The 22,223-nt window shown below is 42.7% G+C and overlaps 1 protein-coding gene across 4 annotated transcripts in view; it reads right to left on the bottom strand.

The window, feature by feature from the left end:
- The window catches only part of FAM120A (family with sequence similarity 120 member A), a 104,331-nt gene extending 82,508 nt beyond the window's left edge, over positions 1-21,823 (bottom strand). For 2 of the 4 annotated variants that reach the window (XM_022564594.3, XM_089912985.1), the window contains exons 1-2: positions 21,126-21,822; positions 1,025-1,271 (exon numbers count right to left, since the gene is read on the bottom strand). In XM_022564594.3, the coding sequence (XP_022420302.1) occupies positions 1,025-1,271; positions 21,126-21,599 (721 nt within the window). In that variant the 5' untranslated portion in view covers positions 21,600-21,822. Of the gene's footprint in view, positions 1-1,024; positions 1,272-21,125 lie in introns of all 4 variants that reach the window. The other 2 variants (XM_089912987.1, XM_089912986.1) reach the window with 2 other exon arrangements.
- Between the last annotated feature and the right edge of the window lie 400 nt (positions 21,824-22,223).

Raw genomic sequence — 22,223 nt, 5'->3', positions numbered from 1 at the left:
CATTTACTTATACTGTGGACATAATTTTTACAAACTCTGAGCAAACTAGAGCCGGATATTCAAGTAGCTAGAAACATGTACATTCCAAGCACAAGAAAGGGAAGTGGACAGAAAAGAAAGAAATAACTATAAACTACAGACATAAAGTGATAAATAAATATATTACCTATTGCCAAGTTATTTTTAAGAGAAAGAAATTAATATATAAAATCTTAGTTGAAACCAGATTTCATCCTTTCTAGGTATTCAGCATAAGGAATTCCTCCAAGGGAGTGTTTTTTTTTTTTTCTTTTTTTTTTGTGATACACAGGCCTCTCACTGTTGTGGCCTCTCCCGTTGCGGAGCACAGGCTCCAGACGCGCAAGCTCAGCGGCCGTGGCTCACGGGCCCCGCCACTCCACGGCACGTGGGATCTTCCCAGACCGGGGCACGAACCCGTGTCCCGTGCATTGGCAGGCGGACTCTCAACCACTGTGCCACCAGGGAAGCCCCCTCCAACGGAGTTTTTCAAGACATGTATACATTTACTTAAGATGCAGGCACTGGAAACAAGGTAACGTAGTTTATTTTTGTTGTTTTCCTTTTAAAGTAATGAGAATCCTGAAAATGAGGGGAAAACATGACAGTGCTAACTTCACAGCATATTTTCTTCTATAATAAACATAAATTGTGCCAAAGGTTTAAATGTTTAATTTTCATAAGTGAGACTGTGTTAACATTTGTGATTTTTAAATGTTATTTTCCCCAAACTTTAAGGGCATTTTTTTTCACAAAATTAGTTTATCGGCCTAAATGGAACAATACATAAACAAACACTTAAGAACAAATGAAGCACATTTTCAGTGACACCAGAAAATAATGAGTAAAGAATGTTACTGAGAAGCCCAGCCCATTCCCTGTTTTTTTTAAATTTAAGTAAGATACAATCCCAAACATTCTAGCATTGAAATTAAAAAAAAACAACAACAGTATGTCCCGAGTACAGAACTCCTTTATAAAATGAATTTTCACACTGCCCACCTACCTAACAGAGCAGCAAAGATAGGGAAGCGGTTTGGGTTCAGGTCCAGCTGCTTGGCAACCTCGTGCATCAGATATTGGCTTGTGGTGAGACTTTTCCCATTCCGGCTCAGTTTTAGGGCATGGGCACTGAAATAGTAGGGGATGTTGCACAGGGCATAATCAGAGTCGTATGCAACTAAGCCGTGGAAGCCGTTTTCTCTGCAGAAACCGATCACTTCTTGATGATGATCCTCGATGCTCTGTGCAACCTGTGCAAGGGAGAAGACCACTTCGTCAGAGGCCAGGCACCACTTCAGCACGTGCTCAATACACAGACATATCTGTACAGAATCTGTAAATTCCAGATATGGAAGATATGCAAGAGAGCCAAGCAGTCAAAACTAACAATCATAAAGTATGCAGCACATTGCTCAAATAAGAAATTTCAGTGGGAAATAATCTCCTGGTCAGTAACTTACGATCCTATCCAGACTGCAAATTAACTTTCAATTTCTTATCAAGTTCAAAGATCACCCTGTTTAAAAATACCCAATCCCAGGTGGCCCCTGTGACAGTATTTTGAAGGAAAAGAGACAGAAGAGGAAAATAAAGAAGTGTAAAGGACGGAGACAGAAAGAAGCCAGCCACTCTCAGTGAAAACAAAATAATTTCTTCAAAGTAAGTCAAAGCAAATAGGTGAAATAACCAGAAGGATTAAAAAAAAAAAAAAGCCAAGTATTATCCATCACCTACCTACTAGTTACTATAGACCCTGAAGCATTCAGCATATGGGTAATAATAAGAATGAACATGTTTACCCCCAAATAATTGTCACTCGTTTATTCTGTGCAAAGGACCAGGCCTGGAGGTATGGCACCAGGTTCAGGACAACTGTGAAGGCTAGGTCTAAATTTACTGCCTTTTTAGTGATGAAAACTACAAGCTGAAGCTTCTTTACTTCTACTGGCTCTCCCATTGTGAAAGGTCAACCCCATCTATCTCAGGTGTCTGTCACATACTAAAGAGGGTAGAGAAGCAATGCCCACAGGAAAGCAAAAAGCCCCCAGAATTTCTCTATTCCAAAAAACATACCAAAGGGCATTGAAAAACATTTTCCTAAAATTATATATATAAAGTCAAAGACAATTCCTCTCCTGCTGTTACCCACACTCATTAAACCAACTAAAATTTGGCAGATTTTTCCCCCCCTACAATGGATAAAGGTATTTTAGAAAACAGAATTTTAAACTTAATTGGGTGACTCAGCTGTGGAAAATTAACTCTCCATAGAGCCCTAAAGGTAAAAACAAGTGAGTGCCCTTAAACATAAATTTCTAGAACTACACTGCACGATCTGTGGCTATATTGAATTAAAATTTAAAATACATTAAAAATTAAGTTCAAGTGTTCAATGGTCACCTACTAGATGGACATCATTGTAGAGTTACTCATTTCTCACTGACTTTCAGCAAATTTTGTTAGAAAGTTAGTTATAATGAAATCTCAGCGGCAAAGCAGTCCTTTTAAAGATGCATATTTAAAGGAAAAATAATTTTTTGCATTCTCTTAATAAGTATTTTGATAAAAATATTTTGCTTTACAAAGAAAACAATAACAACATACAATTAGTCAATTACTCTTCTGTCTTAGAATAGGATGATGCTGTTTTATCTCAATCTAAAAAGAGTACTTTCACTAAAATAGAAAACTACAGTTAAAATTTATTTTAATTAGCCCAGCTTCATCTAGAAATGATAATCTCCAAGTCCACGCTCTCTACCTCAAATCACTTTATTACACAAAACTTTATATTTACAGCAATGTCTTAAGGCATTTAAAAATCACCAGCAATTCCTGCTTTCCAGACATCTTTAATATTGTCTGCACAATCTTCCTAAGAGGCCCTGAAATGAAGAGAGATTGTGAGTTACCACCCCCTCACTCCAGGCCCCTCAGAGGAGTTCTAGAAAAGGCAGCATGGCTGCTTGCTTCATAGAGCCAGATATCCTGTAGAGGAGATGGGGCAAAATTAAATGTATGAGTTGAGTACTGTACAAGCTATATTTTGCAAGAGAGTTTGTTAACCTATTCTTCCAGGAAACTGAGGCTGCCAGCAGTTCAGAACCTAGCTCTGCCCAGCTCCAGGACAAGAGCGGTCCAGAGACTCATCCTCCCTGAGCACCCACTCTCTGCATGCCTCACAACATTACCTCATTACCCTCACAACAACCCGTGGAGGGGAAAGAAGGAGGTAGCCCTGTGTGGTCACTCAGTGGGGTGTTCAAGCAGGGGAACAGCAGGTATGCTGACTCAGAGCTGAGTGTGGCGTCTGCAGCCTCATCCCAGAGACCCAGGGGAAAGCAGCAGGCAATGGAATCAGAGCAGGCAGGGACAGATCTAATCTGGCAGGTTTTCAAGGAAGGCTGTGGGCATTGTAAAACAACAGGCAATATATTTCCAGAGCTGTAAAGCACTCATACTCTTTGACTCTGGAGCAATCTTACGCCAGGAAATAGAGCCTAAGAAAGCAACGTATCTGATAAAAAACGTTGGGAGCGTAAAAAGGGTGAGGGTAGCCTTCCATGGGAAAAATAAGTTAACATTAAGGAGCTGGGTAGACACAGCAACTACACAATGTTGTGGAGAAACTTGAGAAAAGCTTAGAATAAAATATTAAACAAAACCATTTCAGAATACAATATCCGCTACGTACAACCACATAAAACTGCACCTGTGGAAAAAGACTGAAAGGGAGTAAGCAAAAACTAACACAGTTGTGCAGGGTGGCACAATTATACTTAAAAATAAAAGAAAGAAAAAAAACTTTATTATTATTTTTAACATCTTTATTGCAGTATAATTGCTTTACAATGGTGTTAGTTTCTGCTTTATAACAAAGTGAATCAGCTATACATATACATATATCCCCATATCCCCTCCCTCTCCCACCCCTCTAGGTGGTCACAAAGCACCGAGCTGATCCCCCTGTGTTATGCGGCTGCTTCCCACTAGCTATCTATTTTACATTTGGGAGTGTATATATGTCCATGCCACTCTCTCACTTTGTCCCAGCTTACCCTTCCCCCTCCCCGTGTCCTGAAGTCCATTCTCTACGTCTGCGTCTTCATTCCTGTCCTGTCATTAGGTTCTTCAGAACCATTTTTTTTTTAAGATTCCATATATACGTGTTAGCATACGGTATTTGCTTTTCTCTTTCTGACTTACTTCACTCTGTATGACAGACTCTAGGTCCATCCACCTTACTACAAATTACTCAGTTTTGTTTCTCTTTATCCCTGAGTAATATTCCATTGTATATATGTGCCACATCTTCTTTATCCATTCATCTGTTGATGGACACTTAGGTTGCTTCCACGTCCCGGCTATTGTAAATAGTGCTGCAATGAACATTGTGGTACATGACTCTTTTTGAATTATGGTAGAAGAAAAACTTTTTTAAAGGAAAAAAATCTAATAAAAAGTTGAAACAGCCCTCATATACACCACGCCCACACTGGCCACCTCTATGCCACCGCACTGGGGGCAAATACTCCTCCTTTCACATCCATCTCCTGCCAGACAAGGCACGCAATTTGCTCATCTACATATCAAGGGTCTAGCTTGGTGCCTGGCACACAGTAAAAACTATTTATGAAATGAAAAACTCTGGGAGTCCCAGTTCAGGGGCCCCAAACAGTCTTTAAATTATCTATAAAGATTACTATAAACTCTAAACAGTAGAAACCAACAGCCAGTAGAGCCTTATAGAGCAGTTTCATCTATCTCTGGGGAGTGGAATGTAGCGCTTTCCACAGTCACCTCCTTCCACTGACCCTTCCCCAAACACAATTTCTCATTCATTCAGAACACTTGGTTTCAGCCTGGCATTAATAAGCAAAGTGAATGAACTATTAATAATTCACTACAAGACTAATTTGCAAATGTTAACAATATCTTAATCCTCCCCCAAAGCACACCTAACATTAAACAAATAATTGTCTGCTAGAATTAATCTCCTAAAACAAAAGATAAAGGAACTCTGCCCTTAAGTAAGCACAGACTTCAAATCTAAAGCAAGGTGTATAACTGAATCACTTTGCTGTACACCAGAAACTAACACATTGTGTTAGTTCAATCAACTATACTTCAATTAAAAAATAATAATAATAATAAAGCAAGGTGGAGCAATCTGTGCCCCTTGTCATGCTCATCTTTCCTATCTCAGGTACCCTGAGTGATATGGATGGCGAGGAGAACCAAAATGTCCAGGTTCCAGTTCTGGCTTGATGTCCAACCTGCCTAGCTTGGAATGTAAAATTAACGAATCTTTAAGATTCTTTCAACTTCTGAAATTCTAGTATTCTTCCCCACTGGTTAAAATCCATTTTGCCTTTATCTGAGGAAGGCTACATGGCATTAAAAACCACAAGGTAACAGACATGCAATCCTTTCCAACAAGTGAACAATGGAAGTGTGGTGTAGCAGTTACTCAATTAGGGAAATAAAAACCCCACAAAACACCTAAATGAAAGAGTCTGGCTGATGGATACATGACTCTGCATTTGTACAAGCTCACATCATTGTACATATCATACAAAGGATAAACTTTAATATACACAACTTAAAAAAAAAATCAGCCAGCAGTCAGGGATGGTAGGCCAGAATGCAAACTGACAAATGTATCGAATTGTATTATAAACCGTCTGTCACAGGGGTGCCAATGAACAACTCTGAAATCACTTTCACATGTGTTAAGGTTGGGGTAAATGGATGGCAGATGACCTCAGTGTCTCCCTATCAGAGAACGGGCTTACAAATGTGCAAAGGGAGGAGGCTAGCATGACCCTGTAGTGTTGGGTTAGCCATGGAGATGTCCGTAAGAACCCACAAGTAGATGACAACACAGACAGGCACAGAAATCATTAGAGGGTAAGTGTGTGCACGTGGATTAGTCTATAAACACACACATGTATCTCCCAGGTGTCAGCAGAGAACCTAGAAGCAGCAACACCCCAGGAGAAAGAACATCTGTACCCCGATCTGGTTTCTAAATACCATTCTCCACTAAAAGGCATGACACTGAGCAGACGCCCAGTAGATATACGGAAGGAGGGCACTGCCCCTCTGGAGCATTCTCCCCAAATCACAAGAAAATATCAGACAGCCCAAACTGGAGGCCAACCTACCAAATGCCTGATCAGTTCTCCAAAAGTGTCAAGGTCACCACAGAGACAAGCAGGGGCTGAGAAGCTGTCCCAGATCAGAGATCTGTAAGTAGACAAGACGCCTAAAGGCAACAGGGAATCCAAAAAGGATACAGGTAGAAAATGGAAGAAATCTGAATGAAATACATAATGCAGTTAATGGTACTGTACCAATGCTAATTTCTTAGTTGTAACAGTTGTACTAGCTCATAGGATGCTAAGATGCATGAAAGCTGAGTGAAGGATATTCAGGAACTCTCTGTACTATTTTTGCAACTTTTCTATAAACCCCAAATTATTCCCAAGTAAGAAGTTTATTTTAAAAACAAAAACAAAAAAAACAATAGTCTACAAAAGCGGTCCCCAACCTTTCTGGCACCAGGGACCAGTTTCCTGGAAGACAATTTTTCCACAGATTGGAGGCGGCGGTGGGGGGAAGGAATGGTTTTGGGATGATTCAAGTGCATTACATTTATTGTGCACTTGATTTCTATTATTATTACATTGTAATATATAATGAAATAATTATACAACTCACCATAATGCAGAATCAGTGGGAGCCCTGGGCTTCCTTTCACTTGCCACTCATTGATAAGAGTTTTGATATGAGTCTGCAAGCAACTGATTTATTATGGTCTCTGTGCAGTCAAACCTCTCTGCTAATGATAATCTGTATTTGCAGCCACTCCCCAGAGCTGGCATCACCGCCTCAGCTCCACCTCAGATCATCAAGCTTTAGATTCTCATAAGGAGCACACAACCTACATCCCTCACATGCGCAGCTCACAGTAGGGTTCGCACTCCTATAAGAATCAAATGCCGCAGGTGATCTGACAGCAGGCAGAGCTCAGGCAGTAATGCGAGCCATGGAAAGCAGTTGTAAATACAGATGAAGCTTCTGCTCACTCATCCGCTGCTCACCTCCTGCTGTGCGGCCTGGTTCCTAACAGGCCATGGACCGGTACCAGTCCGTAGCCCAGGGGTTGGGGACCCCTGGTCTACAAGACACTAACTGAGAGACTGTTTTAAGCTATTTCATCATGTGAACAAAGCACTGAAAGGCCTGACAGGCAAAGTCTCCGAGAGTCTATCATGTGAAAACACAACTCTCCCCAGACAGTCCAACTAACGGAAGTAGGAAAGCCCACCACAGACGGCATAAACCTATGAATGAAAGAATAAAGTCCAACAACCAAGAATACCTGTAAGAGGCCCACTGAACAATTCCTCAAGACTTATGTCAAAGAGCCTGGTAGAGTCAGGGGCAAAGAACTGGATGCGGTGCAGAGGAGGCTCGATGCAAGGTTTGGGTGGGGATAGGAAAACGCCTGGATTGCATCAAAACAGAACCTGAGAGGTAGTTATTTAATTAAAAAAAAAATTAAATTCCAGAGGTTAAGCTTCTAGGAATCAGGGTCTAACAGGGTATCGCTGTTCTTTCTCCTTTCAGTGTGTCTTTCTTCTGGTCTGAATGCCTTTCACTCCTGTTTCCCATCTCTTCTACTCACCCTATTCCCCGTGTTCTGTTTCTCCAACTCCCTGGCCTTCCAGCTCCTGGCTCAGACTGGGCACATTATGCTTAATGAAAATGGTATGTCTAGTTCTTAATTCTTAGTTTAGAAATGAGTAAAAACTATGAAATACAATGTTGGGAAGATTATTTCAATTTGAATTCCCAAAGAGTATAAAGCAAGCTAAAAAATTAAGCCGAGACCTATCTACTCACAGGTGATAAAGAAAGGGTTAAGGCCTCCTATGAGAGCCAGCCAGACTTGGAATTATGCATAGCCTCCTCACAGAAAACCACAGGCTAGTAACCAAAGACCGCCTACCACCTTAAAGGCACTAGGCCTTGACTGATTTTTGCCATGGCTGCCATCACCACTGCATCAAAATGCAACTTCAGATCAAGGGAGTGAAACAGTAGAGCTCCTGAGTACAGTGCACAGAGCATTATATAAATTTATTTATTTTATTTTTTTATTTTTGGCTGTGTTGGGTCTTCGTTGCTGTGAGCGGGCTTTCTCTAGTTGCGGTGAGCAGGGGCTACTCTTTGTTGCGGTGCGCGGGCTTCTCATTGCTGTGGCTTCTCTTTTTGCGGAGCACGGGCTCTAGGCGCGCAGGCTTCAGCAGTTGTGGCACGTGGGCTCAGTAGTTGTGGCTTGCGGGCTCTAGAGCTCAGGCTCAATAGTTGTGGTGCACGGGCTTAGTTGCTCCGTGGCATGTGGGATCTTCTCGGGCCAGGGCTTGAACCTGTGTCCCTTGCACTGGCAGGCAGATTCTTAACCACTGCGCCACCAGGGAAGCCCACTTGATACGTGCTTTGGTAGCCACAACTAGGCTGGGAACCACCAAACACCTCGCCTCACCTCTCCACCCATCCGTCACGAAGAAACATGGTGTATGCAATCAGTGTTGAAGATCTTCAGTAGCTGGCAAAACGCCCCATTTTTGGTCCCAATGAAGTATTTTGTATTTAGCTAGGGATAATTTTATGTAACTATATATTTGCCACAGAATCCTAGGTAAATCTTTTTATCTCAATAGTTTTAAGTTCCATCATTAAAAAGGCAGATACCTCAAAATTCAGTATTTTTTACAAAGAATAATGACTAAAAAATTCTCAAGCTTACTTTGTGAATGTAATTATTTATTAATGCTGAAAGCAGCTATGGGGAAAGTCCTATAAGAATGAAAATGTGACACCGTTACTCACTCCTAATCTCCAGTGAAGAAGCACTTGTACAGTGAGGTTTTGTGTCTCTGGCATCAGGTGAACTCCACTGCCTACTTTAATACTTTCTGTACTTCCATTTCTTCGTCTGCAAAAATAATAGTACTCTCCTACCTCATAGGGTAGCTGTGATGATTAAATGAGTTACTACATGTAAACAGCTCAGAATCATTCATAAATAATAAGCACTTGATAAATGTCAGGTACTATTTATTTTTAAGTAAGCTATGTGAGAAAGGATCTACTTCTTCATACTTTTCATGCAGGACCTGAAACACTATGAGTTGTCATAAAGAGATTTTCTGACACAAAGAAAAAAATATCATATGTGGTTTTTCTTTAGAATAATTTTACAGAGGCTCAGGGAATAATGTGACACGTCCTCCAACCAGCTACTAGCCTTAAAAGATATAAGTTAACCTGAACGTAAAAGGATAAGTCAACCTAAATTCTTTTGTTAAAAAAGAAAAAAATCAGGCTCTGACCTTTATCCAGCAGGATTCTAGACACTATGTATGAGGTGAGTAAAACTTACTCAGGCTACTTACTCCCTACTCAAGTCGAACTGAAGAGTGAGAACATGAAAGTCAACGCTAACTTGGTAGAAGATTTTCATTGTTGTTGTTTACTTTAAAAGAGCAATTTTAGTGTCATGACATGCATTACCAATGTCTCTAAAAGTAAACCTCTCCTCCTCAAGAAATCTGTAATCATGGCTGAATAAACGTCTTACCTTATATAGCTCTTGGTTATTCTATAAGAATTGGTTGCAGTGGTCTTAAAAGCAAGGAAAAACAATTTCTTTTAAAATAAGGGAGTGGCACATGAAAAGATTCTCAACTTCATTAATCATAGGGAAATGTAAATCAAACCACAAGATACCATTTCACACCAATTAAGATGGCTACTAAAAAAAAAACAGAAATAAGCAAGTGTTGGCGAGGATGTGGAAAAACTGGAACCCTCACACATTGCTGGTGGGAATGTAAAATGGTGTAGTTGCTGTGGAAAATGGTATAACAGTTCTCAAAATATAAAATCACCATATGATCCTGCAATTCCATTTCTGGGCATATACTCAAAAGAACTGAACGCAAGGATTCAAACAGATATTTGCACCCCCATCTTCATAGCAATATTATTCACGATAGCCAAAATGTAGAAGCAACCCAAGAGTCCACTGACAGATGAACAGATAAGCAAAATGTGGTCTATCCCACACAAGAAATTATTACGCATCCTTGAAAAGGCAGGAAATTCTGATACATACTACAACACGGATGAACCTTGAGGACATTATGCTCAGTGAAATAAACCAGTTACAAAAAGATAAATTCTGTGTGATTCCATTCATATGAGGTGCCTTAAGTAGTCAGATTCATAGAGACAAGAAAGTAAAATGGCGGCTGCCACAGGCTGGCAGAGAGGAATGGGGAGTTAGTGCTCAATGAGGACAGTTTCACTTTGGGAAGATGAGAAATTTCTGCAGATTGATGGTAGTGATGGCTGCATAGCAGTGTGAATGTGGTTTCGCATCCGCTGACATGGAGAGCCGACTGTACTCACCGTACTACACCATTTTACATCAGGGACTTGAGCATCCTTGGATTTTGGTATCTGAGGGGGTTCCTGGACTCAGTCCCCTGCATGTACCTGAGGGAAGATTGTACTTAATTCTACTGAACTTAATTCCACTTAAAAATGGTTAAAATGGGCGGGCTTCCCTGGTGGCGCAATGGTCAAGAATCCGCCTGCCAATGCAGGGGACATGGATTCGAGCCCTGGTCCAGGAAGATCTCACATGCTTAGCTGCGGAGCAACTAAGCCCCTGAACCACAACTACTGAGCCTGTGCTCTAGAGCCCACAAGCCACAACGGCTATGCCCGCCCACCCCAACTACTGAAGTCTGCACACCTAGGGCCCGTGCTCTGCAACAAGAGAAGCCACCACAGTGAGAAGCCTGCACAATGCAACGAAGAGCAGCTCCCGCTAGCCGCAACTAGAGAAAGCCCACACGCAGCAATGAAGACCAAACGCAGCCAAAAATAAAATAAATTAATAAAAAAATAAAAATAAGAAATGGTTAAAATGGTAAAACTTTTGTTATAGTTTATTACAATTAAAAAAATAAAGATAAAAATTATAATAATAAGAGGGTGGCACCCCGTCTCCCTGTTTTCTCAGAAATCCTAGGCACTTAGCTCCAAGATATAACTTCCTCCTTGTCAAAACAGAAGTTTTATTTTTCCTTTGGATAATGACATTAGCATATATGTAATGTATTATATCTGCCAGCCTACATAAAAGGGTGAGATTTCTTCTTTGCAATCTCTTTAGCAGGTTGCCTGTGATGCAACTGCAATCTGTTTCAATGCTTATTCAATAATAAAACTGTTTTCTTTCTCTGTTAAAAAATTAAATAAGAGAGTGAATGTCCTAAAAGAAATGCAAGTTAAACTTCATACATTTTTAAAATAAAGATAATAAAAGGAATGTTGAGGGCTTCCCTGGTGGCGCAGTGGTTGAGAGTCCGCCTGCCAATGCAGGGGACACGGGTTCGTGCCCCGGTCCAGGAAGATCCCACATGCCGTGGAGCGCTGCTAGGCCCGTGAGCCATGGCTGCTGAGCCTGCACTTCCAGAGCCTGTGCTCCACAACCGAAGAGGCCACAGTACTGAGAGGCCCGCGTACCGCAAAAAAAAAAAAAAAAAAAAAAGGAATGTTGAACCAAGGGGGAAAGGGGTGGGGTGGGAGGAATTGGGAGACTGGGACTGACACATATACATTATTGATACTATGGATAAAATGGACAACTGATAGGAACATGCTATATAGCACAGGGAACTCACCTAGTGCACAGTGGTAACCTAAATGGGAGTGAAGTCCAAAAGGGAGGGGATATCTGTATGTGTTTGGCTGATTCATTTTGTTGTGCAGTGGAGGCTAACACAACATTGTAAAGCAACCATACTCCAATAAAAATTAATTTAAAAGAAAAAAGGAGTGTTGAAACACCAACATTATTTGTATTCAGTGTCTATTCAGCCTACTATATTAATCTCCTAATGATTCAGCTAACTCCAAGCAATAGTATTCTTTTTAAAAATCCAATTCCAAAATACATCAAAATTTAACTTTTGGAATTTAGAAAAATGAATCTCAGATTGATGCAATTTATTTCAAAATGGTGACACGTGCAAATTCTTTATTGAAATATTTAATGGCTCACATAGGTACAGGAGATTGAAAAACCATGGTGCCTGTGCTCATCCAAGCGGTCCAGGGAGGCCCTCCCAGTCTGGACTGGCTGGCACTCCTGCCCATGAAGATGAACAATACACTCCAGACCTATGAAAACTCAACCCTCCAGTAATACTCCTTCCAGTATATTTTCCTACACTAATTGGCAAAATACCAACAGGGTAGTTTCAGTTTTTCCAAAGAAATAAATTTATTCTAGAGACAAGCGGGAAATACCAAGTAACCGGGGTACAAAAGAATCACGTTTCTAGATCACAGATCCTTAATTACTGTAGATTTACCATCACCTTTGCAGATAAATCAGTGTGCCAAGTTCAACTCTATACTGGCCCTAAAATACCTAGAAACAATGTTTGATAGAGCCAGGTATAACAAGGGAGAAAAAAAAAGATGGCTAAGTGAAGCCAATTTCCCTAAGCAGTCACCCCTTTGATGTCTTCAGCACAGCTCCTAAATTAAGAAGCATAAAGGGCTTACTCAAAGATAAAGCCTCTGTGCCAGGTGGCCAAACTGAGACTACTTATCTGTGGAATTGACTAGACTCTGGGTTTGAACAGAAACTTTCTACCATCTTTCTGCCATCACTGCCTTGCACAAGGTGACTAACTGGTGAGTCTGGAATTGATTTATTTGTCCATTTCTCAAATATATTTTGAACACGTACTACATGCCAATGTTCTAAGAGATGGATAACATAATGTTCTAAGAGGTGGTCATCCATCATAGGACTTACTTGCTAGAGAAAACATAAACATAAGTAAAAACTAATTCCAGCTATATAGAGACATTTGGAGAATTTTAGAATACTTCTATCTGAACTCTGATTCACTTACATCTAATTGTTCTATTTATAAAACTTTGTCTATAAATCCATTGGAAAACAAATCTAATTTTTCAATTCTAAAGTACTGCTTCTTTAAGGTGGGGATGGAGAAAATGGGTGAAGTCTAAATGTACAAACGTCCAGTTACAGTTGACCCCTGAACAATGGTGAGGGAGGTGTTTAGGCAAACCAACCCTCCACGCAGTCAAAAATCTGTGTATAACTTTATAGTTAGTCCTCCATCCACGGTTCTGCATCCATGGACTCAACCAACCACAGATTGTAATATTTACTATTGACAAAAATCCACATATAAGTGGACCCACACTGCTCAAACACGTGTCATTCAAGGGTCATCTGTATAAAATAAATAAGTCATGTGGATGTAATGTACAGCATGGAGAGTGTAGTTAACACTGTATTGTATATTTGAAAGTTGCTAAGAGAGAGCTTAAAAACTCTCATAAGAAAAAAAAGTATAACTATGTATGGTGATAGATGTTAACTAGACTTAATGTGGTGATCATTTCACAATATATACATATATTGAATCATTATGCTGTACAGCTGAAGCTAATATAATGCTGTATGTCCACTATATCCCAATTTTAAAATAAAAGGAATTCCTCTTCATATTACATGGTATTTATTCCTACGGTCAATTTCTTACTAAGGCTGGAATGTGTAGTATGTTTTAATTAATTTCTTTCCATTGTATAAATTCTAATTGTATAAAACAAAATGAAGAGCAACGTGGGTCTAGAAATATATGAGAGAGAAGGTGTGTGTATGTACGTATCTTATTTAGAAAACTAAGCTATATTCTCTTTTTTTACTTATCTCCCTGGTATACTTAGAAATCTCTATTTCAAACATTTATATGGCTTTACTAAGGCCCAAAGCTTAGAATTCTTTGACTTGTTCACATCAGGATTTCCTAGCCTTGGCACTGGTGATATTTGGGAATGGATAATTCTTTACTGTGGGGCTGTCCTGTGCATTGTAGAATGTTTAGCAGCATCCCTGGCCCCTGCCTCTAGATGCCTGCAGCCAGTATGCCCTCATCTGTGACAATCAAAAATGTCTCTAGACCTTGACAAAATCACCAGCCCTCTAGCCCCTGTTGAGAATCACTGCTCTTCAGTGACTAAATAGATTGTCCTGTGGCATCAAAGAAAGTTCCAAACGCTGACATGGGAAAATGATGTAAACGAGCCCCCACCCCCACCCCCGCTTCCACTAGAGTAAACTCCTTAAAGGATTCCATTCTTTTCTGTTATATTCACTCCTCCACACCTGGCCAATAGCAGGCACTCAATGTTTGCTAAAGGGAGAATGAATCATCACTGGAAACCAGAGAAGAGAGAATAAGAAATTTAAAGAAAATAAATCGTACTTAATGGCCATTGACCCAGGTGTTGAAAGAAAATAATTAAATTGCCTATATAAATAGAACAAAGTAAATATATGATTAAAAAGTTGAATGCCTATACTAAACATAGGAAATACAGGAGGAGTAAAATTAGTCCCTGGCCTCAAGTAGCTTAGAGTTAGTGGGAGAGATACATATGAAGGTAGCTACAATAAAGCTTTTGAGATGGGCTTTGAGGTAGAACCAAAATTCTGGCAAGCGAAAGTGGGGTAGACAGAGGGAGACATCAGTAGAGTTGGGAAATGGACATTTCTTGGGGAAACAGTAAACAGTCTGGTTGGGAGCATTTTAAAAGTATAATAGAAGAATTCTGAAACTAAGGAAGGTAGAATGGATTCGGATTGCAGGAGGGTCTAAAAGCCTGAATAAGGAGTTTGGATTAATGGTTTTGTTGACAGTCGTTGCCAGGAGAATGACTCACCTGAGGACCCTGCAGGGTGCTCTGACATTGTGTGCAAGATGAGTTCCACTGTTGATACTAGGCACGGGGGCCTGGTCAGATCCAGAGGCAATTCTGACTACTATCCACAGTAAGACACAGTTTAATATAATGGTATTCACCCTTAATACATGTCTTGCATTCTACTTTTTATTCTATTTTATTCTGTGTGAATTTTTCTAAATGCTGATAAACACCCAATAATTTGGTTTCACAACCCACCAGACCTTTTCGGTAAACTTGGTGAGTTCACATGTTGAGAATACTAGAAGTGAGGAACAGAAGTGTAAGTAAGAGACTGCTGGGCTAGAACTGATGTGTCATATTGCAGGGACTGGCAAGATGGAATGATAAAAATGCCAAAGATGACTCCAGGGTGGTAAGTGTAACTTTGAAATAGGTGACCATCAGGCTCAAACCAGTTAGGGCTAAAAGTGAAATCAGAACAGACTGGGAGAAGAGACAATTGTGGAAAGTGAAAGGAGAATGAAGGGTGTATCAGTAAAAGTCAGGCTCTAGGGCGGACATGCAGTTTGAAGTCTTAAAGGTGGTATCATTCTTCCTGCTAATTATAGGACACAAACCCTAGGGTAGCTAAAGTGAAATTACAATAGTCACTAGAGGTGACTAATCTGAGGTCAGATTAGAGAGAATAGTCAGTTTGTGTGTTGAATGGGATATGGGAGAAGTAATCTCTAAGTACATAAAACCAGCTGCTCAACTCTTTGAGAACAGTAAAAGGGTACACTGGAAACTGTCAGATGTTGAAAGAATATGTGCATAGTATTAACCTCAAAAGAGGTAAAAATAAGAGTATATAACAGAAAAGGTCCACAGAATTATGGCATTTATGGAAAGTCATATTTCAGTAACTCCAGGAAATGGAAGTGCTTTGATAATCAAAAAGGCCTCAACAATGCAATGTTGAAGGGAAGAGGCAATGGGCTTTGGTAAGTCTAACTTTAAACCTAAAAAATGGGTGATAATTGTTGATAAGTATCAGTGCTGAAGTCACAGATTGGTGGCTCAAGATCTGAATCTAGCCCGGAGTCCATTTTCCTTGGCTTAAAGGTGTTTTTTAAATGGAATAATTTCAAATAAAAATCTGGATTTCTGACTTTCTTGAAAAATCTGAAGGTCTGGCAACGTTGGCTCTATAGTCTTATAAGGCTTTTAAAATGTGCACACTCTTCAATCTACCAAGTTTGTGCGTGCATACCATTTGTAGGGGATAGATAAATCATACACTATGCGGGCATTAAAAAGAATTAGAACTGTAAGTATAGACATGAAAAGATTTTTTACATACTTACAAAAAAACAAATTGCTGAATAATGTAGTGATCGCATTAATGTTAAAAACTAAAACTATTTTGATAACATATGATATATAATATAAAATATACATAGGCAGCTGCTGTGGAAAATAGTACGGTGATTCCTCGAGAAATTAAATATAAAATTACCAAATGATCCAGCAATTCCACTCCTGGGTACATACCCCAATGAACTGAAAGCGGGGACTCCCAACAGATTTTTGTACACCCATATTCACAGCAGCACTATTCATTAGTCACGACAGCCAAAGGGGGAAGCAACCCAAGAATCCATAAACTAAATGTGGTCCATCCACAGAATAGAGTATTTTTCAGCCTTATAAGGGAAGGAAATTCTGACACAACATTACAATATGGATGAACCTTGAAGACATTATGGCTAAGAGAAATAAGCCAGTCACAAAACTGGTACACTTGAAGAAAATAAATATTTTTAAATAAGTATTTTAAATGTATGACTGGTTTGAGTTATAATGTGGTAAATTCTGAATTGTAAGTATTCCCTGATCAATTAGAGATCTTTAAGAATAACAGTATATTGCTAGTTTTCAGTGTCTCTTGGATAGAAATTGTGCTGCCTGGAAAAAGCAGCAGAGGCGTTTTGCTATCAGATCTGACCTGAGAGTGAACTGCAGGTAGGCACACCCCACAGCATTCTTACACAATGAAACTGAACTTTAACTTCAGCACACCACTTCCCTCTTGAAGAGGTTACTGGTTACTCGTCCCCAGACGTTGCTCAATCAGCAATCGCAATCCCGTTTCTTCCCACATTAACAAAACACTGAGGGCTAAGTGAGACAGCACTGTGAGAGATGACCTAGCATGGGACTGGCACCCTACAAAGTATACAAAGAAAGAGATCATCATCCCAAGATCTCAGGCCACAGCCTAACCTCACATTCTTCCAGTGACTTAAAACAGGAGCTCTGCTTTATGTAAGATCTGAGTAAATACCCCAGAGTACCGATTCAGGATAAGATTTCAAGGACTTCATTATAAACCTGCACACCAACACCACAAGTCTTGAGGCAGAAACATTTAGTAAAGCTCCAGGCATCTAATGCCACCAAGATTTTAAAATCAACATCAGTCCTCACCAAGTTTCAAAGGTTATGATGACTCAAGGCACACAAGAGGAAATGCTCCTAGTAACTAACAGAAGCCAAGTTCAGGCTGGGCAGTTTAATGACCTGAACAAAATTAGCTGATGTGTGGGCCAACTTCTAATGGTTAAAGAAATGCAATTATTACTTTAGCAAAGACATACTCTTCTAAGCCAAAGAAGATTTCTCTAAGCAAAGCTGACGGGAAATTAAGACTTTCTGCCAGTTTGCAGAGCCCTGGAGATGGCCAATACGATGGTAGATTTTTATAAGAAAAATGCCTCATATGCCCAACATTATATATAGTGAGATGTTTGCATCAATTCCTTTGCCAATTTTTATTTAACCTTAAAAAAAAATACAAATATCATACAGTAAAATTAACTTTTATTTACTTTTGATGTACAGTTCTATGATTTTAAAACATGCTACCAGGGCTTCCCTGGTGGCGCAGTGGTTAAGAGTCCGCCTGCCGATGCAGGGGACACGGGTTCGTGCCCCGGTCCGGGAAGATCCCACATGCCGAGGAACGGCTGGGTCCGTGAGCCATGGCCGCTGAGCCTGCGCATCCGGAGCCTGTGCTCTGCAACGGGAGGGGCCCCAACAGTGAGAGGCCCGTGTACCACAAAAAAAAAAAAAAAAATGCTACCACCACTACCATCAGGTTACAGAACAGTTCCATCACCCCAAAAAGCTCCCTCCTGCTGTCCCTTTATATTCACACCCTCAGGCAACCACTCATTGGGTCCCCATCACTACAGCCTTATCTTCAAGAGAATGTCATATAAATAGAACCATACCTTTTGAGCCTGGCTTCTTTCACTCAACATGAAGCTATAAAGACTCATCCAAGTTGTATGTATCAGTAGTTTCTCCCTTTTTATTGCTAAGTAGTATTGCACAGTACCATAGCTTAACTATTCACCTATTAAAGAATATTTTGGTTGTTTCCAGTTTTGGCTATTATGAATAAAACTGCTATGAACATTCAAGTTCAGTTTTTGTGTGAATAATAGTTTCATTAGGAAAATACCCAGGAGTACAACTGCTGGACCACATGGTAAATGCATTTTATAAGAAACTAAGGGAGCTGTTTTTTAGGGTGGCGTGCCATCTTGCATTCCCACCAGCCATGTGGGACGATTCCAATTGCTCAGCATTCTTGCCAGCACTTGGCATTGCCAGAATTATTTATTTTAGCCATTCTAACAAGTATGTAGTGATATGCCATCATGGTTTTAATTCACTTAACCATTTAATGGGCATTTTTAAAAAACAGTACACTCCCTTCACTCCCTTAGAGAATGCTGAACATAAATTTTTCTGGCTCAAAATCATCCTCATAGAGTAAACCATACTGCCCTCAGGGGCTACTGAAGTACATAGGGTTGTTTTCTTTTTTCTAAGTAAGCCCCAGAATTATGTGTGTTTTTTATAGCTTTTTCTATCTTCTCCCTTGTGAAGTGTCACTTCCTTCTATTAATGGTGCGCCTGCCTGGCAGACTTTCCTCTGCACCCTTTTCTCAAGCTAAGTTTAGAAATAGATAACTAAGCTTATCAGAATTACATCTGAAAAGGAGAGGGCAGTCTACAAGGGAGAGAAGTTGACTCTTCAAGGAGGAAACAGAAAGCTTTTTTTTTTCCTTTTTGGGTCACTATACCAAAGCTTCCTGACCTCTCATTTGGCTGCTGAGAAATTTTTAGTAGCTAGATTTCTTAGGCATTTTCCAAAAAGGTGAGGCTGCCAGTTAAGTGTCCACCAAGTAATTGAGTCTTTACTATATTAAACTGTAAAATTAACACTATATTGTGGTTCTATATCAGGAGTTAAAAGCTTATCTAAAGCAAAATAATTATAGACTCAATTATATCTTGAGTGCAGAAACCTAAGTGGAAGAAATGATCTTAAATCTACTTTCTTACTAACTTACACATTGGTCAAAATTCTGGGCATCCAGCAGGTAAGTGAGACATTTACAGGGGCACAAAGATAAATACCAAGAAATTTTACAATTAAAAATGAATTTAGCAGTTCTTTCAAAGGATACAGTGACTGTGTACAAACACTGACTCTAATCCTAAGTAAAATTTACGGTGTTCCTTTGAAAGCCACTTGACTAGAAAGCTCATTGTCTTTCCAGTAGTAGTTTCCATCTCTGAACAAGATAAAACTGTTAACACTCAGGGCATCTTCTGGAGGTGGATCACACCTGGGAGTCGGCACTGTCTTACTTCTCAGAGAGCCCAGGCTCCAGGGCAGAAAATGCCAGCAGCAGTCCCTGGCTCTCAGCCGAACTTCCCCAGGGACGCAGGCTAGGTCTCTGCCATACTCACAGACCAATCGCCGCTCTTCCAGCAGCCTCGACCCGCACACTTAGAAACCCTGTCGCCAATTGCAACAGGATCGGGGTGGGACTTCCGCTATCACTTTCGGCTTAACCACCACCATCTCAGCACAGGCAAGAGCAATCAGGAAGTTTGAATTTCACAAACTTTGAGAACAAGCACAGTTTCAAGCAGAAATAAAGGAATGACAAACACGTTGGAAGGCAGAGTGGCAAAAGTCAGAAAACCAAAACAGCCTCCCTAAAAATTTTAAACAAAGAACAATCAAAAAGGAAGCAATCAAAACTCAAGTCAAAGGTCATTGATTTGCATGTTATCTCTGCCGTGGCTGCTAGGTCCTCAAGCACTCCTTGGCCTGGGTTCAGGAAGGAGACCTCTGCCAAAAGGACAGCAGAATGCCGGACAGTCAAAGCTCTGATTACCTGAGTGCACAGCCCAAAGTGGTGGAGTCCTTACTGTGCAGAGAGAAATAAATCCTGGAAACTCTGATTCACTTTCTCTTTGCCCTGACTCTGAACTACTCTCTTCACTTCAGATACACAGAACCAAAGACTTTTTCACGTAGACTCTAAGTCACAGAACTGACAAAATTTCAACATGTCAAAATTTATGATTCTTTGAAATCTAACACACACGAAAATCCGACAATTTCTCTAAAAACTGTCATCTTCCAGGGAACCTGGACCCAGCCCTGCGTTCTCAAGAAGAGGCTAACTCCACAGGCCTTGCCCAGGTCACTGCCCCCAGCTGAGCCGGGGTGACAGCAGTAGGCAGACCTTCCATCCACCCTCAGTGGCTGGAGACCCCTTTCTGTCGCCATCTAGCCCACTTGCTCCCCCAAAAAACCTGTTGCTGTTCAAGCCCTGCTAAAGGAAAACCAGCGTCTCATAAAAGTTCAGGTTAGTAATCTACCTGCTTCAAAGAGTGGAGGAATACTCCGGATCTCAGCGATGGTGGCACTGCACCCTCCAAGCCTGCAGCTATCCGCTGGTCTTAAGGTTCTCGGACGGCCTGGAGCAGCCGAAGTCCCCAGACCCCGGGCACTCGCAGCCGCCGGCCGGGCTCCAGGCCGCGCGTCCATTTTGCAGCAGTTCAGACCGGGAGGGGAGAGGCGCCTGCAGTCCCCCGGACCAGACCCCGAACCCTGCCCAGCTCCAACTTCAGATCCCGACCCGCTCGGACCCCAGACCCCAACCCCGGCCCAAGCCCGCACCCCAGACCCCGACTCAGGCCCAGACCTCTGGCCCGCTCCTTCTCTGTTACCCCAAACTCCAGTCCAACCCCGACCTCGGACTCCAGATCCCGACCCACCCTGACTCTGAATTCGAGCGACTCCGGCCCCACGCCCACGCAGACCCCAGCCCAGCCCCGGCCTCCAACCCCGCCCCCGGCCCCCAGGCCCACGCGGACCCCGGCCAGCCTGCCCGCCCGGCGGGCCGCACCTTGACGTGGAAGCGGATGAGCGCCAGGCGGATGCAGTGCGCCATGCAGACGGGTGGCAGGAACCAGACCTTGGGCGGCGGGGTGCCCTTGTTCTGGACATGGCTGACGATCTGCTGCGCCGTCTGGCGCTCGTTGCCCTGCCGCTTGACCCACTCGTGCAGCCGCGCCTTCTCGAGCGCGCCGTTGAAGAAGACGAAGAGCTCGATGTTGCCGCCGAAGCAGGCCTTGGCTAGCGCGGCCAGGTAGCCGAGCATGTGGTTCCACTGGCCGCCGCTCACCCAGTCGGTGTAGAAGCCGCCGTAGAGGCGATGCAGGCAGTTGTCGGCGTCCACCAGCAGGCGCAGCGGCGTGTGCGGGGGCCGCTGCCGCCCGCCGCCCACCAGGCTGCCCCGGGCCAGCTTCTGCAGCTCCACCGGCACCACGGCGCTCGGGCAGTGCTTCTCGATGTAGTCCTGGAAGCCCTGCACGCCCATGGCGGCGGCGGCGGCGGCGGCGGGCGCGGGGCGGCGGGGCGGCGGGGCCGGGGGCGGCGGGGCCGTGGCGCTGGCCTGGGCCGGGGCGGCGGGCTCTAGGGGGGGCCGGGCCGGGCCGCGGGCGCGCTCATGGCCGCTGCTGCCGCCATGTGCTACCGCCTCCCAGGGCCATGGCGGGGAGGGACCTGCGCCGTGCGCCGCTCCAGGCCCAGGCCAGGCTGAGGCGGCCTCGAGCGGGCGGGCGGGCGGGCGGCGGCGGAGGGGCGGGGCGATGCCAGCTGACTTACGTGGGCCGGCGGAAGGGGCGGAAGAGGCGGTGCCGCGGCTGAGCTGCCGGTGCTTCGGACTGAGCGGTCGGTATACTGAGGGCCAGGACTCCGAACCTGAACCGCAGTCCCAGACCGAGGAGGACAGACCGGGGAGAGTCCGCGAGGTCCAGTCCAGGGAAGGAGGCGCCGGGCCCAAGCGGCGCCGCTGGGCCTGCGCGAGCTCCCGGGAGGTCCCAGAGCGGTGGCCTCATCTCGTCCCCTTCCTGGTCTCCCAGAGCTGGTCACCCGAGGAGGCCACATCCCCGGCTCCAGGATCTGGTCACCCCGAGACGGCCTTATACCCGGAAGCCGGTCA

The sequence above is a fragment of the Delphinapterus leucas genome, chromosome 6 (genome assembly GCF_059928025.1).
Source record: "Delphinapterus leucas isolate spDelLeu-1000000601 "Yukka" chromosome 6, BTC_Dleu_Yukka2, whole genome shotgun sequence".
Taxonomy (NCBI): Eukaryota; Metazoa; Chordata; class Mammalia; order Artiodactyla; family Monodontidae; genus Delphinapterus; species Delphinapterus leucas.
Note: the sequence above shows the minus strand (reverse complement) of the source record. Positions and strands in the feature narration are given on the sequence as shown.